This window comes from Phaseolus vulgaris, chromosome 9, assembly GCF_000499845.2.
Source record: "Phaseolus vulgaris cultivar G19833 chromosome 9, P. vulgaris v2.0, whole genome shotgun sequence".
Classification (NCBI taxonomy): Eukaryota; Viridiplantae; Streptophyta; class Magnoliopsida; order Fabales; family Fabaceae; genus Phaseolus; species Phaseolus vulgaris.
The window spans coordinates 28,243,272-28,259,273 of record NC_023751.2 but is presented as its reverse complement, the minus strand read 5'-3'; the positions used below and the strand labels follow the sequence as shown (position 1 = coordinate 28,259,273).

The following is a 16,002-nucleotide window of genomic DNA, read 5'->3' as shown; positions in this document are numbered from 1 at the left end:
TAGATCATATACAAGTACAAATACAATAGACACTTTTAACTCCATTATAATCCTAATAAAGTCACCCTTAAAGTTTTTATACGAGTTAGTTACTATATATAACAAAAAAGGAAATCATCTATTGTCTTATTAAAGACACTTATCACATTAAGTCACTTAGTAGAGTATTAAAAAAGTGAAGGAAAAGTATAGAAGAGAGATTCAAATGCAACATATTACATATGAGTCTAGATGCTTATAAAGATGTCTAACTATTAAATTAGGACTATGTTTAACACTTTGAGCACACTCATTCTCAATTCATCAAAGTGAAAACATACATGTATGTTTGTTATCAAACAAGCATACATGTTGAAATTTCATCAGAGTGTCTCTCAATCATGACAAACATTGTCAATGGCATGACATTGGTTAGTCGATATGATATTGGTCTCAATCATCCTCTCTAACAACCAAATTATTTGCAAAGGAACGAATAATAAATAACCATCTATATTTTCAAAAATATTTCATCATGTGAAAGTCCACTCATTCATATAACATCTATAACGTTTGTAAACTGAAAGTCATTTTCGCCTCATTCCTATTTGGCTAGAACATTGGTGTTTTCATGACATGGGGTGCCACTTGCTAACAATGAGAATCAGGCATTGTAATTAGACTCCACATCTCAAACCAAAATGTTCTCTTCTTTGATGAACGAACCACCCTAAAATCTTAAGGAACTCGAAGATAAAGACAGTACTAACCTGATAAAAAAAGAAACTTGTACATCCAAAGATCTCTTTAATTCTTATAAATTACAAGTAGTTCTCGTGAGAATGACCCACCACATATTTATAGCTGAAGAGGGAGAAAACTCAATCATCCCAACAATTATCATATATTGGATCCCCTAGATTTAACACTCACAAACACAAAATCGTTTCCATTTCCCAAGACATCATCCTCTAAAGAGATAATCATCATCTGACCGCAAAAAAATGCATTCTTTTTTTCAATTTTAAAAACTCTTTGATCACTCTGACATCCTTGAGCCTAAGGGACTAAAGTACAAATCATGACAAGGTGGCTAATAGAACTGTTTAGTCACGTCCAGTTATCAAATATTGTGAAAACAATTCACCCCCTTTTGTTTAAGTCTCTAATTCTAACATAGTTAACTTCTGTCTATTTAAGAAAATGTTCATTAAAATATTATAAATTTGTGAAGATTATCATGGTTAAAGTTTTCATTTTATTAATTACCTCACTTGTACTAATTGATTTGAGTAGGGAAAACAATGGACGAGACATGTGCGAGTTTGACTATCTCATCCTCATTCTTGAAGTAAAAAATCATCCTCTTCTCCATCTCCAAAATCAACAGTTGTGATTTTTTTTTATCTCATATCCATCCCATCGATGAGTGGGTACACCCTTACTCGCCTCTTCCCTTATTGTTCCAAATATTAATTAAATATTTTTTTATAAAAAATAAAATCTCAACATAGGAAACATGATATTATCAAGTATCCAGTACCAAAAGGATACACTTTTTTTTTCTCCAATGTCAATTATAAAAGAAGAAATTATAATTGTATAAACATCAAATGAGAGTATCAAATAACAATTGGGTAAATATCAAATAATTATATAAAAAAAAGTAAAAATAATCAAATGTAAGATCTAGAAATAAATTACAAAACTAAGGACAAAAAACTAATAAATTAAAAGTATTTTAATAATTTAAAATAAAAATGAGTATGAGGACAAGATAAGTATTAGAATGAGTATATGAATGAGGATGAGATGAATATGTACATATTTATCCTCATTCACATACCCAATTTAAATGATTGTTGTATCCAATCAATATAAATTTTTTCCATCAAAATCATGATAAGTTCGAACAACATCCAAATATGAGGATTTATTTATCATCCTATATTTTAATATCAAATTGTCTTCCCAAACACCCACAAAGTAAAAAAAATTCACGCAAATATATCACTAAAAGACATTATAAATTTATAAAAATTCTAATATATAAATTATTTATTTATTGCTCGTTTATTACCTTACATTCATATAAACTGACTAAGGTGTAAAAATATTTTCTCAAACACAACCACCAAGTAAAGAAGATTTCCTAAAAAGAATTTTAGAAAATGAGACATTAATAAGTACAGTCATCACTAGAATTTATTTTTTTTATCTAAAAGTAAGAATGGTTATTAAGATGAAAGTACTTTATATATGGATACATATCAACTTATAAGCACTTTTTTGAAACAATACCACGTTTAATAATTTAAAACAAATAAAATATAACTTTTATTTTGCAGAATATTAAAAGAAAAACATACGAAAATTTAAAACTAGATTTGAAATGTGACCCCCAACAACAATTCAAGCCTAGCCATATTTTGTCGGAAACCACGACCTTGAGAGAGTTAAGATTGATCCAATAATTTTATGAAGGCAGTGTTTGTTACGGCTATGTTTTTTTTATTCTCCAAATTAAGATTTCTGAAAACAACCAATCTAGAAAATTAAGATTCTTAAAAATAATTAAGATTTATTTAATTCTTAAAAATATTATTGAAAATAGTTATATAATTTTTTAAACCAAAAGTTAAAATTTTCTTACTAAAACTTTTAATTTACTACAGTATTAAATGATTTACTTATAATAATTTTTAATAAGTTTGTTTTATTTCATTGTGAGGAAGTTGAATTATTATCTTTCATATGAATATTTTTGTGAAAAATTTGACTAAATTTATTCATAAAGCATGTTTTTTAAATAATCCAAACGTGAAAAATATATTTTTTATGTTTCATTTTTTTTATGAAGTGTCTCCTAAAATTAAAAAAACTATATAAAAATCAATTAAAAAATATAACAACTAATTACTATATATATTGGTATTTTAGTTATAATTATGCCAATTCTTTTAGGCAACATAAATTAATAATTTAAAGAGCTTGAATACTTATGCCATGTTGATGGCATATATAACATTTTAGATTAAAAAGCGATAAGTAATAAGTGATTGTATACGCTACTTATATTACTAAGTTGATTAAAGTGTTTTAGACAAAGAAACATAAGTTGAGACTTTTATTTGACACTTGTTGTGCATATAACTATATAAATATTCTTTTGCTAAGTGAATTATTGCAAGAATCCTTTTTTTATTTTCATGCGAAATAATAAACACAAAATATGATTACTCTTCTTTCAATACCATGCATATGTAATATTATTATTTGTTCTTAACAGAGACATCTTATTGGCTAAGCAACAACATCAAATAGCCAAACTCTATTAATTAATTTCATTTTTTTATTGGTTTTAACACTTTTTGGTGTTTTGGGTTCCTCCTAACTGCCAACCCTATTAATTTAAGTGGTGCTATAGAATCAGCATATATATAATACCATAATATGCTACTATTTTTTTTTCTCTTGTTGGGTTTAATTAAATATTATCAAAGAAATAAAACGTCTCAAAAGAGAATATCGAGAATTAAAAAGAGATAGCATGTGATCACTTTTTTCTTTTTTCTTTTTTCTTTTTTCATGAATAAAATTTAACTACTAGTCTCACTTTTTACGTAAAAACAATTCTTTTCATCTCAACAGTTTTGGTAAAAAATATATTAAAGGTTAACATGCATTATTAAGATAAATAATTTATTTTTTACACACAATATATTTTATGATTATCAATCAATTGGAAATCATTTTAAATATATTTTGGTAAATTATCATTACCAATTTATACGGAGAAGATAACAAACCTCTACACCATTAGTTATTGTATTCATAAAAAATCCAATTCACTACTAGAGATAAAGTTTAACTAATTAGCATGAATTTAGATTTTTAGCTCCAACGTTGTCAATTTTGAACAAAAAATATTAAATTCTGAAGTAATTTTTTTTATGCATTCTAAATTAAAATGTACTTTTTTATTAGAACTAATATTATATATATTATTTTAATATTCTAAAACAATTTAATCCTCTGCTTTTTGTCTCTTGAACTTTAAAATGTGTAGTTTTTGTTTTCCAAATGTTAACTAAAACCATTTTTTTGTTTTTCTATAGAAAGTATTATCCAAATTGTTTATGGAAGGAAAGACGTATTTCAAAACTAAAAAGGCTAAAAGCGAAAAGAAAAATAGTGAAATAATATTTTATTAAAAGGAATAATAGCATCATGTGAAATTGGATTATTAAATTTTTGATTGAGAGAGGGAAGAAGTCCATGTAGCGTAATTTGGTTGGACAATATTATCAAGAAAGTGACCAATGAGATTTTGCCAGGGAGGCCAAAATTGAGGTACCCTCGATGAAGACGCCGACGTGGCGGCGAGTGGGGTGCACAGAAAGAGTGTGCAAAGCAGAGAATCAAACACTTGAAAAGAAAATCTATTCCAAGCCACAAAAACTTGTGGCCATGAATCCAAACACCTCCATGACGTGGCACCCTGCTCTCGTTTAAACGGATCAAAATCCACCTTGTCCTGCCTCCATTGCCAACTTTCATCAAAACCCAAACCTCAAAAAAACCGAACACACTAAAACAGACACAACACCTGCAGCAGTAGTAGTAGTAACCAACCAACCTTCTTCAATCATAACACACGTAACCCTAACACAAACCATCTCGCGCGTTTTTCGTTCGTCTCGTTGCCGTTTCAAGTTCCAGAAAATGCTCGAAAATAAGGACCCCGCAATTAGGCTCTTTGGCCAGAAGATTGCCTTTTCCGGAGAACCCGACGCTCGGACCATTGCCGCCGTCGAAATCGCCTGGCCTCCGCCGCCGATGGTTGTTGTCAGAGTCGCTGAAGAAGAAGAAGAAGAAGATGACGACGTTGCTGACTCAGAGGCTGAAGATGATGAGAACAAAGACAAGGTAACGTGATTAACAACACCTTAGTTCAAACGATTCATGGGTCGGTTTTTTTTCCCGTTCCTGTGCCAAAGTTTCCCTCTTTTCAAATTCTTCTCCCGTAATTATTTTCTCCTTCAAATTTTTCTGTATTGGCTTTCGAGTGTAAAACGGTTGTGTGTACCCTTTTTTTTTATTTGTATTTTTGAAAATTATTAGTTCATAGTTTGTTTTGGATTATGAAATTTAGGATTATTATATTTTGTCTGGCGTTGCTTATTTTTCGGTTTTTGTGTATGGGATCTGGAACTTCAGAAACAGAGTACTCGGAGCAGAGTCGATTATAAAAATAAATAAAGTTTTTGTATTTAGTTGCAAAACCAGCTAATTTCAGGTTTTGTTCATCCTTCCCTTGTTTAGGAGGGGAAGTGAAGTTCTTTTACCTGTAATTTCCTGACTTTTTTTTTTCTTTTTCATTTTAGTACCGATTCATATGCCTGAGGAGCCTGAGTATTTAATTTTAGGTCAATTATTTTTCTAGTTGAATAAACTGGCTGGTGGAAGCAGTATTTTGTGAACACGTTTCACTTTTAGTCCACTCATACGTCTAGTCAAATCTTTCTGCTAAATAATCTACCATCCGAGTTCAAATTACCAATTTTCACTTTTAGACTTTTCTTAGCGTTGAAATAGAACGTTTTTCATTTGTAATCATCTACTAAGGTATCTTCTTCAGATCCAGAATTATTAATTTTCTTAACCCTTAGGATTGTTGCTTTCATTATCTTGGTACATATCATGTTCTAGAAAATATATGTTTACATCGTGAATAGAGCAACTTTCAATGGGTAATTTCATTGGTCTTGCTTGAATTACATGTTTTTCTTCATCCGTGAAAACCTACGTTATACGCCCAACAAAAATACTTTTCATTTTAAAAATGGAACAGCAGAATGTTTTTACTTTTCTCCAACCTTCTTGATGTTGTGGTTCGAGTTATATAATGTCATTTGCGAGTATTTTGCCCTCACAACTCTGTGAATCAGCTTGTATATGCCTGTTGTTATTCGTTATCCCAAAGTATGCATTTCATTAATTGAGAAAAACACTGGCAAATTATCAGGATCCTCCAGAAGAAGTTAGTGAGAAAACGAAAGAAGCTGATCTTCCTCCAAATGCTGCAGACTGTAAGAAGACCCCAGAGGGTATTCAGAATCCAAACACACCTTCTATAGACGAAGAATCTGCAAAGTCAAAATCCAACAAGTCAGAAAACGATCAAACCGATCCCACAACAGCTTCTGCCACTACAACCAACTCTCAAGACAACAATAAAGCGCTGAAAAAACCAGACAAAATTCTTCCATGTCCTCGCTGCAATAGCATGGACACCAAGTTCTGTTACTACAACAACTACAATGTGAACCAACCACGTTACTTCTGCAAAGCGTGCCAAAGGTACTGGACCGCCGGGGGCACCATGCGAAACGTGCCGGTGGGTGCAGGGAGGAGAAAGAACAAAAACTCAGCCTCTCACTATCGCCATATCACAATCTCTGAAGCACTCCAAGCTGCAAGAATCGATTCCCCAAACGGGACTCATCTTTTGAAGCCCAATGGGAGAGTCCTCAGCTTTGGTTTAGACCCTCCAATTTGTGATTCCATGGCATCGGTCCTCAACCTCGCAGAGAAGAAAACAAGAAACGGGTTTCACTCCAACGAGGATCAAAGAAACAAAGATGACGACTGCTCAAGTGCATCATCCATTACCGTTTCCAATGAAGAAAGTGGGAAAAGCACGTCACAAGAATCACTGATGCCAAACAACAACGGTTTCATACATCATCATCATCACCATGTTCCGTGCATCTCCACCGTTCCTTGGGCTTATCCTTGGAACTCCGGGGTTCCCTCACCACCTGCTTTGTGCCCTCCAGGGTTTCCCATGTCATTCTACCCTCATGCATTTTGGAATATTCCATGGTTTCCCACACACTCACAGAACCATGCTGCTCCAGCTCCAAGGTCTCCGGGTTCTGGTCCAAATTCTCCTACTCTTGGGAAACACTCGAGGGACGATGATGTGGCGAGGCAAGAGCATCTGCACGAGGAACCTTCGAGGCAGAGAAACGGATCTGTCTTGGTGCCAAAAACTTTGAGAATCGATGACCCCAGTGAGGCTGCAAAGAGTTCTATATGGGCAACTTTAGGGATCAAGAACGAGTGTGTGAGTGGGGCTGGCATGTTCAAGGGGTTCCAATCAAAGAAAGATGAGAAAGACCGTGTCGTTGAAACCTCTCCTGTGTTGAGGGCCAACCCTGCAGCCCTGTCTAGATCCCTTAACTTTCATGAGAACTCTTGAGTCAGCACTTCCAAAAGAGACGGTGACCATCTTTCAGCAGTGGGTGTTTGGACATGAAGTGAAGGTTGGTAGTCTCGGATTTGGTCAGCATAGGTAGGGGCAACTAATCTACTAGGAGGGTTTAGTTGGTCGAGGTGGGAAGTGGCAACTAATTTCTGTCTTTCATGTCAGTCACACTATATTGTTTTTTTTTCCCTTTTTTTATGTACTTAGTTTGGTGAGTTTGAGTTGGTGTACATATATAAATATATATGTGAAAATACTTGCTAGAGATGGAAAAAGGTCTTTACCATGTATAAAAATTCAGAGCTTCTGTATTTTGAACTTTCATATCAGAATGGAAAATGAGACTTCCTTTGTTTTTCATGTTTCTGGAAAATTTGTGGATAGTTTGCTATATCTGCGAGTCTGAAATAACATCAGGTATCTGCTTTTTCAAAAGAGGTAAAAAATAAAATGAATATAAATAAGCACATAAGCCAATATGCGAAAGTAGTGGATACTCTTATCAGACCCATATCACATGTCTTGTTAGAAAGCTTAAAATAATTAAACTTTGGAATTTATAACAACTGAAACAAAGCATTAGACGTTGTATAGCTTGTTTTGTCCTGAAAAGTTATTCCCACTGTTGCATGGTGATGAGGGTACAATAGAATTGTGGAAGTATAATGGAATGAGAATGAAGAACTTTTGAGTTAAACCCTCCTTTGGGACTCGTGAGGATAAACTTGCATCTAAAGTATGCCAGCTAGCTGTACTTTTTCTGCACCAAGGATCTCAACAACTAGCACAAAACATGGACCACAAGAATAGTTTTTCTCAATCTTTTCATATAAATTTGTTTGGATAATACAACTATGTAATAAAACTGGAAAAAGAAAGCTACTGTTACTGTGTTACAGGAAAGATTTCGTTATCGTATGCACACAAGTAAACATTCGCAGTTGCTGACGGAAACCTTCCTCTATTGGTCGCCAACAAGAAATTTTGCTTCTTTATAGGGATTTAATTAGCTTTTAAAATAATTTGTTTTTATGATAACGACTTTAAAAATTTGGTGGCGTAAAATATTAAAATTATTATTTTTTTCTTTATTTTTCGTTTCAAATTTTATAAGATTGGATTTCATAATATTCTCATCATGATAATTCGCATAAATTTGAGTTTTTAATTTAAGGACAAATAATTAATTTCACACTTAAATGTGTGCACTACTGCTAATCTAGTTTTTGAGAAAAATATTAACTTTAATTTTAAATGTGAATTATTAACAATGTGCTCTGTTATTGAACTGCCTATGTAGTTATTTTAATTTTAAAATATAATTAAAAAAAATTATACATTAAAGAAGAAAGATCCTTTAAAATTGTTATGGACAATTAAGGAATCAGTTTAATTTTTTTTATATTTTTTATTGAAAACACCTACGATATTCAAACACGAAAGTTTTACTTGCCATTAATTTAATGAAATGCAGTGTTTTCAAACTCTGTTCCTTTGAGAGTAATATATAATTCTTACTGCGCTTTACATGAATATAATTCTATTAAGATTAAAATGACGAAAACGTGTCCAATTTTTCCCAAATCACATCAAAGTAAGTGGGAGTCATTGATTGAAAAATTAACTTTGTACATGTTTGGTTGGAATTATATTTTAAATATTAATTATTATTTTTAAGGCTAAACAATCATTCATAATGTGAAAATAAAGAAAAATAAAAGAAAAGAGAGTTGACTTTTTTTTTTCAAAAATTTTAAGCATATTTTTTTGCAAAAATATCTGAGAGAGAATATTCATGAGATAATTTTAAATCTTCTGGTTATGGTTATAGTTACTAAATTAAATTTATTTACTTTTGTATAACTAAGTAATTAATTAATAGTACTTTCTTTAGTGTTAGAAACGTAACTTTAGTATTTAATTGATTTAATTATTTAAAAAATTTAGTTGCACATGCTTACTAAACAACAATCCAAGTATAACAAAGAAAATAATACACTTGTTTTTAAATAGTAGTTTATATATCGAAACATATTATATTATATTTAATTATCAATCTTAAGCAAAGTAAGGTTGTGAAGTACAATAAAAGTATTTCGTTGAAGTTGTAGTTATTTTTAGTTAACTCTTATAAATATCTTTTATCCTTTAATGAGTATTTTTTCAGCTCATAACCATTTTCCAGTAACTTCATTCACGAATATAAGATTGATATTATCTTTTATAGCTTGCTAAGGTGAACACTAACAATGTTCTTCTTGAAGTTGTTTGTTGACTCACAATTTTTAGCAATGTTTCCTTATTATATATCATATAGTCTCTATCATTCTTCTTCTCCTTAAATTACTTTATACAGGCTATTGAAGATAGTAATAGTTGAGATATTGTTTATAGACATTTAACCGTTAAAATTCTTTTTAATGTCTTTTTTATGATTGACGAGTTTGCTTCGGTAGGAAGCATTACATTAAATGGTCTTTTCTCCTTTTTATAATCTTTCCAAAAACTATATATAATTATCTATCTTAAGTAATTTATCTTGGCTTGACTTTGCCTACTTGTGTAGACTCGTACGAAACATATAACCTTTCAAAGTTGTCAATGCTTAGTGTTGGAGAATTTTAGAGGAAAACTTTGATTTAACTCAAAGATTTTTTATATTAACTTTATAACTTACACATTTTATAGATTTTTTAAGAGACCAAAGTTACAAACATTCTCAACTTAAAATAAGTATAAATATTATTGTGAAGTACAATGTTAACTTTCTTCTATATGCTTATTAACCAATCATTTGTTAGTAATCAAATGTTAAAAAATGTTAAAAAAAGTAAAATCATAAATTATTGTACCATCTTTTACATAAATACTTACATCTTAAATAATCCATTGTAAAATTATCGTCTTACCAAGTTTTACCAATAAAATTAGACTATATTTTATACCTAACTATTTTTAACATTTAAATAAGGTGTTAAACTTTCTCTTTAATACATAACTGTTAAATTCATTTAGAAAGTAATAAAATTGTGGTTTAATAATTTCTTAGCTATTTTTTCTCAAATTTATTTTATTGATTTAAATAATTTTAATTTAGTTATATTTTAAGAAAATTAGTTTCTTCCATTAGATATGGTAGCAGTTTTAAAATAATAATAATAATATCATATAACATGAACAATTATATAATTAGATGTAATTAATTTATTAAAAAAGATACATGATATGAACAACGAAAAATATATGCATTATCATCATCAGAACAGAGGATAAAAAACTATTAAAACTAACACTTTGGCACAAATGAATGATGACAGTTAGATACATTAGGTTGGTTGAAATTATTCATTTTGATTAAAGGATAGTGTTGGATATAATGAGTGAATAGTGTTCTTATATATAAAAACTAGTCCAACTTGTGCACTTAATGAGTCACGGTCGCACCTGAAAACACCTAGATATTTTGTAAGGTTGAATCTAATACAAGCCACACTTTGTGATTAAGATGAGTTGGGATGGGACCCTTCAATGCCAAAAACAATAGCAGTGGCTATGTCCTTCTCCTTCCCATTGCACTCTTTGTTACTTTTGGCTTTTCCTATCTTTTCCTTTTTGCCCTTTCCCTTTTATGAAGGAAAGCAATTGTTCATTTCTTTTCATCCATATATCTATGCCCAAATTTCAATTATTACAACCAAAACTACACACGCAGATCGTTGGAAGTAAGCATCATCATTAATGTTTAGCCATCATCAATTTAAGATATATATCCCCTTTTCTTGCTTCCACACTACTATAATCACAACTTTAGGATATTCCTCATTTTTCATTTCCAACTTTCCTCACTCTGTCAAATGAAAACGACACTTACATTTTCTTCATTTTTTTCTTTTCATTCCCTAACATCTCGGCAACCAATAGCCACATATCTATTATTCCTATCACCCCTTATTTGTTTTTATCAATTTGTGGTCATATGGGAGGATCAAAAGCAAGGGAGGGTGAGTAAAAGTTACACCAATTATCATTTTGCCACTACATTTATTAAAGGATAAAATTGTTCACAATTGGTGTAAATATATTCTTGCAATCCAAAAAATCAATACATATCCCATAAAAAATTATATAGTATATAACCGTTATTTATATTGTTCCTATCGGAAATTATTTTGGAGAGTGACTTGATGAGAACTGTGAAAACTATCTTTCAGTTGGTCTCTGATGAGAGGGGGAGGTTCACCTGAAAAAGTCTCTTTGATGTTTAAGTCAATAGGAGCACAAAAATGATGATAAATTATTAACAATATGAGTTAGTATATAATAAAGTTTAGTGTGTCCCTTTAATAATAGAGTCATCACTTATTCATAGGTCTTGTTGGACTCAGATCATTAAAAAAAATATTGAATAGTTATCATGAGATATAAATGGATTTTATAATAGTAACTTATAACCACTAGTAACTTATAACCGATTTATGGTATGATTTATGTCTCTTAAATATAATATTAAACAAAAAATTATTGTCTGAATGTACATGGTCGTAATTAGGGATATGTACATAAGTCCTCTCAACTCGAAATTCGAAAAGATGTACATGTGGATCAATTTGAAGGATGAACGAGTTTAGTTTGGACCCGTTTGGATTTCGCATAGGTCAAACATTTTGATTTTAAGTATTGATTATTTATAATAATCGTTTGAACTTGAACAATAGTATTTGATCGTTTGGTTCAAGTTTGATAAAGTTTCTCGATGTTCGTTTGAACTCGGATTGTGACTTGACAGTTTGGTTGAAGTTTGATAAGTTTCTTGATGTTCGTTTGAACTCGAATAATAGTATCATTGTAAATCGTTATGTATAAAAAGGAAATTAAATTTATTTCAAAAGAATAAGCCTCATTAAAACCTTACCCCCGGAAAAAGTCCTTCTTAGAGATAAAAAACCAAGGTAAGAAAAAAAAGTACTTCATCAAGTTCAAAGGGAACCATAGAGTTTGCACCTTGAGTTAAACAGAAAGGTGTTTCTCCCGTAGATGTTTAGGGAGTGTTCTCCAAAATCAGGCTAAGCTTGTTGTACGAAGTGGCCAAGAGCACCTGATCGGATAAGTTCTTCGATTAGATCTCGTACCTTGAAGCATTCTTTCGTAATGTGGCCCATGTTTTGATGATAAATGCACTTCTTAGTCGAGTCAACTGATGGAAGACGAAGACTGGTTGTTGGAGGTGGAAGTTGCATCAACCCGAGGTTGCACGCTTTGTGCAAGATCACGTCTCGATTTGTATTCAAGGGAGTATAATCTTCAAATCTCTCGGTTCGCTTTCTTTTGGGATATTGTTCTGAAGTGGAAACTTCTGAGGTTTTCATTATTTTTCTTCTTGCATCAACATTCTCCTCAATGTTGATGTATCAGGCAACTTGACTGCGAAGTTCATCCATGTTGGTGGGAGGATCCACGTAAAGGGTGTCTAAGAACTTCCCTGAACGAAGTCTTATCAATAGGGCGTGCATCTACAATGGAGGTAAGAAATGTTTGATGTAGCTTTTGCAAATTGTGCCATATATTGTCACAAGCTTTCTTCGTCACCCTGCACCACATTGTGCAACGAAGTGGATGTCGCAACTATTGATTTGCAATTAGCGAATCTGACTAAGAACCATGCAGATAGTGTGTTAAAGGAGTTAATGGAATTCTTGAGCAAGGAATAACTATTAGAATGTATGGCTTTAAACTATAGGGGGGTGAATGGTTTAAAGAGGGTTTTCGCAAACTTTTAAGTCTAGAATGAAATTACTTCGAGAAAACTTGATTAAGAAATCAGTTTGCCAAAAACACAAAGCAACTTTGCACAATACCAGAAAAAAAATCGGTTGTTTATACCAATTCACAAATATAAACCGAATTTAAAGAGTTCAAGAGATAGAGAGAATGAACACAAAGGTTTATACTGGTTCACTCTTAAACCAAGAGCTACATCTAGTCTTCCCAGAAACCATTAGGGAATCCACTAAGCAATCAACCCTAGATTACTTACACCACCACCAAAGAAGTGACCTTGATCCCCTCAAGACACACACTTCATTTGGCTCAGCACAAACACCACTTAGAATGTTGATCTTGACAACCTCAAGAACACATATCACTTCTCAGCTTCACACACAGAGTTTCTTCAAAGTACAAAAGGATTACACTTGTTACAGAAAAGTTCTGAAATCAATACAAGATGAAAATCCTATATCACTCTCTCTTGATCAAAGCAATTTCAAAGCAAACTCCAACTTTTCAAAAGCAAAATCAGTGAAAAACTCAAATATGTTTTTCTTTGATTAAAACTAAGTTCTTGTTTGTTACATAATCTGAACAAACTATTTATTGCAATCAAAGACTGGTCAAAGCATATAAAACTGGAGCGTAATCAGTTATAAAATCATTTAATGCTCAGTCAAAGCACAAAACAATTTTCTGTTATTGTCCCAAAACAAACAATCGGTTGAATGCTTGAATCAATCGGTTGTTTTGGTTTGACAGCAAGTGAACCATCAAAAACAGTTTTCAACCTTTCTAAAAACACCTAAGTATAAAACAATAGGTTATTTCGACAAAACAACAGGTTGTTTTTCACTTAGCTTGAAAAACACTTTTGATTAAAAGGTTTGAGAATGCTTAACCTTTCGATTCAATCAAGAGTGGATTTAACACAGATAATCTACCCCAGATCCTATTCTAAAACACATCAGCAACAACAAGCACATCCTGCCTTCCATCAACCTTCAAAGGGTTTGGATTCTTCAAAGCTTGAACACACTTGATTCAACAATAACACCATTCTAAGGCCACCCCCATCAACGTGGTTGGAAAGAGTTTGCAATGTACGACCATGTTCTCGAGAATAGGTTCGCCTGGGTCATGTATGCTTTGATGTGAGCCTTCGGGGTCTGAAGTCTCGTTGTATTTTTCCAAGCTCAGCCATTTCCATTTTCAGGGTAGTTGAGCTCTCATGACCTCAGAGGTAAAAGAGTGGAAACCTTTTAGATTGACTTTCATCATTTCATCGATAGGAGAATTGGGTACCACCTTGAATAGTATCTGCTCGTGTTCCTGAGTTTCCCTCCACGATGATCTTGGAGTTGGAGCATAACTAGTGTCCTTCCAGGATGATCTTGGAGTCGGAGCATAACGATTCTCCCTCCAAGATGAACTTGGAGTATATGTGTAAGGAGAAGTACGTTCTTGCTGGTTCAAGTGATAACTCTTGGGACTCTATCATATACTACTGGTAGGATTCCTACCAGTCCGAGTATGGTCGTCATTTCTTGCCACCAATTGATTTTGTAAAGCAAGCTTGTATCTCAACTCGATTCTGTCTAGATTTCACCATGTGCTGCTCTATCAAGAATGTTATATCCCTTTCAATATGTTCTTGCATTTGTCCAAGGACTTTCTCCACTGCCTTTTGCATGTTTTCCTTGTTCTTTCGGAGGATAGCCTTGAGCTGGGTGGTCATGTTGTTTTGTGAAGAACCCATGTTGACAAGGTACGTTTACTGTTATGGTGGTCCTGGGTAAAAGTTTTACTAGGGCCCCGCGGTTGGGCCAAATGTTCCTACCGGAAATTAACTTAGGGAATGCCTCAGTGAGGATTACGGGAACGAGCTTTCAGTTGGTCCCCAATGAGCGGGGGAGGTCCATTTGAAGAAGACTCTTTGATGCTTTGTGTCCCTTTACCGAGAGAGTTATCATCTATTTATAGGGGTATTGTTGGGTTCAGACCATTAAATTTTTTTTATCATGAGATATAAATGAATTTTATAATAATAACCTATAACCACTAATAACGATTTATGATATGATTTATGTGTCATAAATATAATATTAAACAAATAGTTATTGTCTATATGTACAAATGTATATTTTTTAAAATATAAATTAATTGTTTCATAATTAATCATTTTTCAAATTTAAGTTATTCTCTTTCTTCCTAAAATACAATCAATGTGTTTTCATAATTAGTTATATTATACAATTAATTTCTATTCCCTTTAATCTAAATAGTGCATAACAATTCCCCATAAAACTGGCAAAAGACACTGCTAAATTTACTATATGTGTGAAGTTAAAAATATTTCCGATTTTAAAAATAAAGAAAATATTTAAATAATTTCAGTTTAAATTTGGACCATGTCAGTTTATTTGAGAAATTAAATATTCACTGAATTACTAAAATTTCAGTAATCCATAATGAATTTAACCAATTTTGAAGGCTAAAGTGAGTTGGTGTCAAAAGTAGTAAAAGTGGAAATGAAGGTGGAAAGCTTTCTTTATCTTTGCCCTTTAGTCACTCATTGTTTAAGTCTGATAAATTATGGCAAAATTGATGATGGCATGTGGAGAAAGTGATTCATAACTATGTATAATACACATTACACGGACACATTCACTTCATCATGTAATGTAATCTTCGTCAAATCGAATATAAATCTATATATTATAAGTTATATAATCAAAATTTATGTGAATAAATATAGTTGAATTTATTTTTTTAAAAAAATATTTAAAATAGTTAATTTTTAAAAAATTATTCTTTATTTTTATAATTATAAAAAAAATTATATAATAAATTTGAAAAATTCATGTTTCTTTTAAAATTATGTTAAAATCGTAATAAAATTAACAATTTAACAAATATTTTTAAATTAAACACTTTATCCATATGTATTATATATATATATATATATATATATTATACGTGTG

At 31.6% G+C, this 16,002-nt stretch overlaps 1 protein-coding gene across 1 annotated transcript; it reads left to right on the top strand.

Moving 5' to 3' along the window:
* Positions 1-4,411: 4,411 nt before the first annotated feature.
* Positions 4,412-7,612, top strand: LOC137820592 (cyclic dof factor 1-like). Its single transcript, XM_068624743.1, has 2 exons — positions 4,412-4,908; positions 6,008-7,612. The coding sequence occupies exons 1-2, from the start codon at positions 4,705-4,707 to the stop codon at positions 7,244-7,246; spliced, it is 1,443 nt and encodes a 480-aa protein (XP_068480844.1). The 5' UTR covers positions 4,412-4,704; the 3' UTR covers positions 7,247-7,612.
* Positions 7,613-16,002: the final 8,390 nt, after the last annotated feature.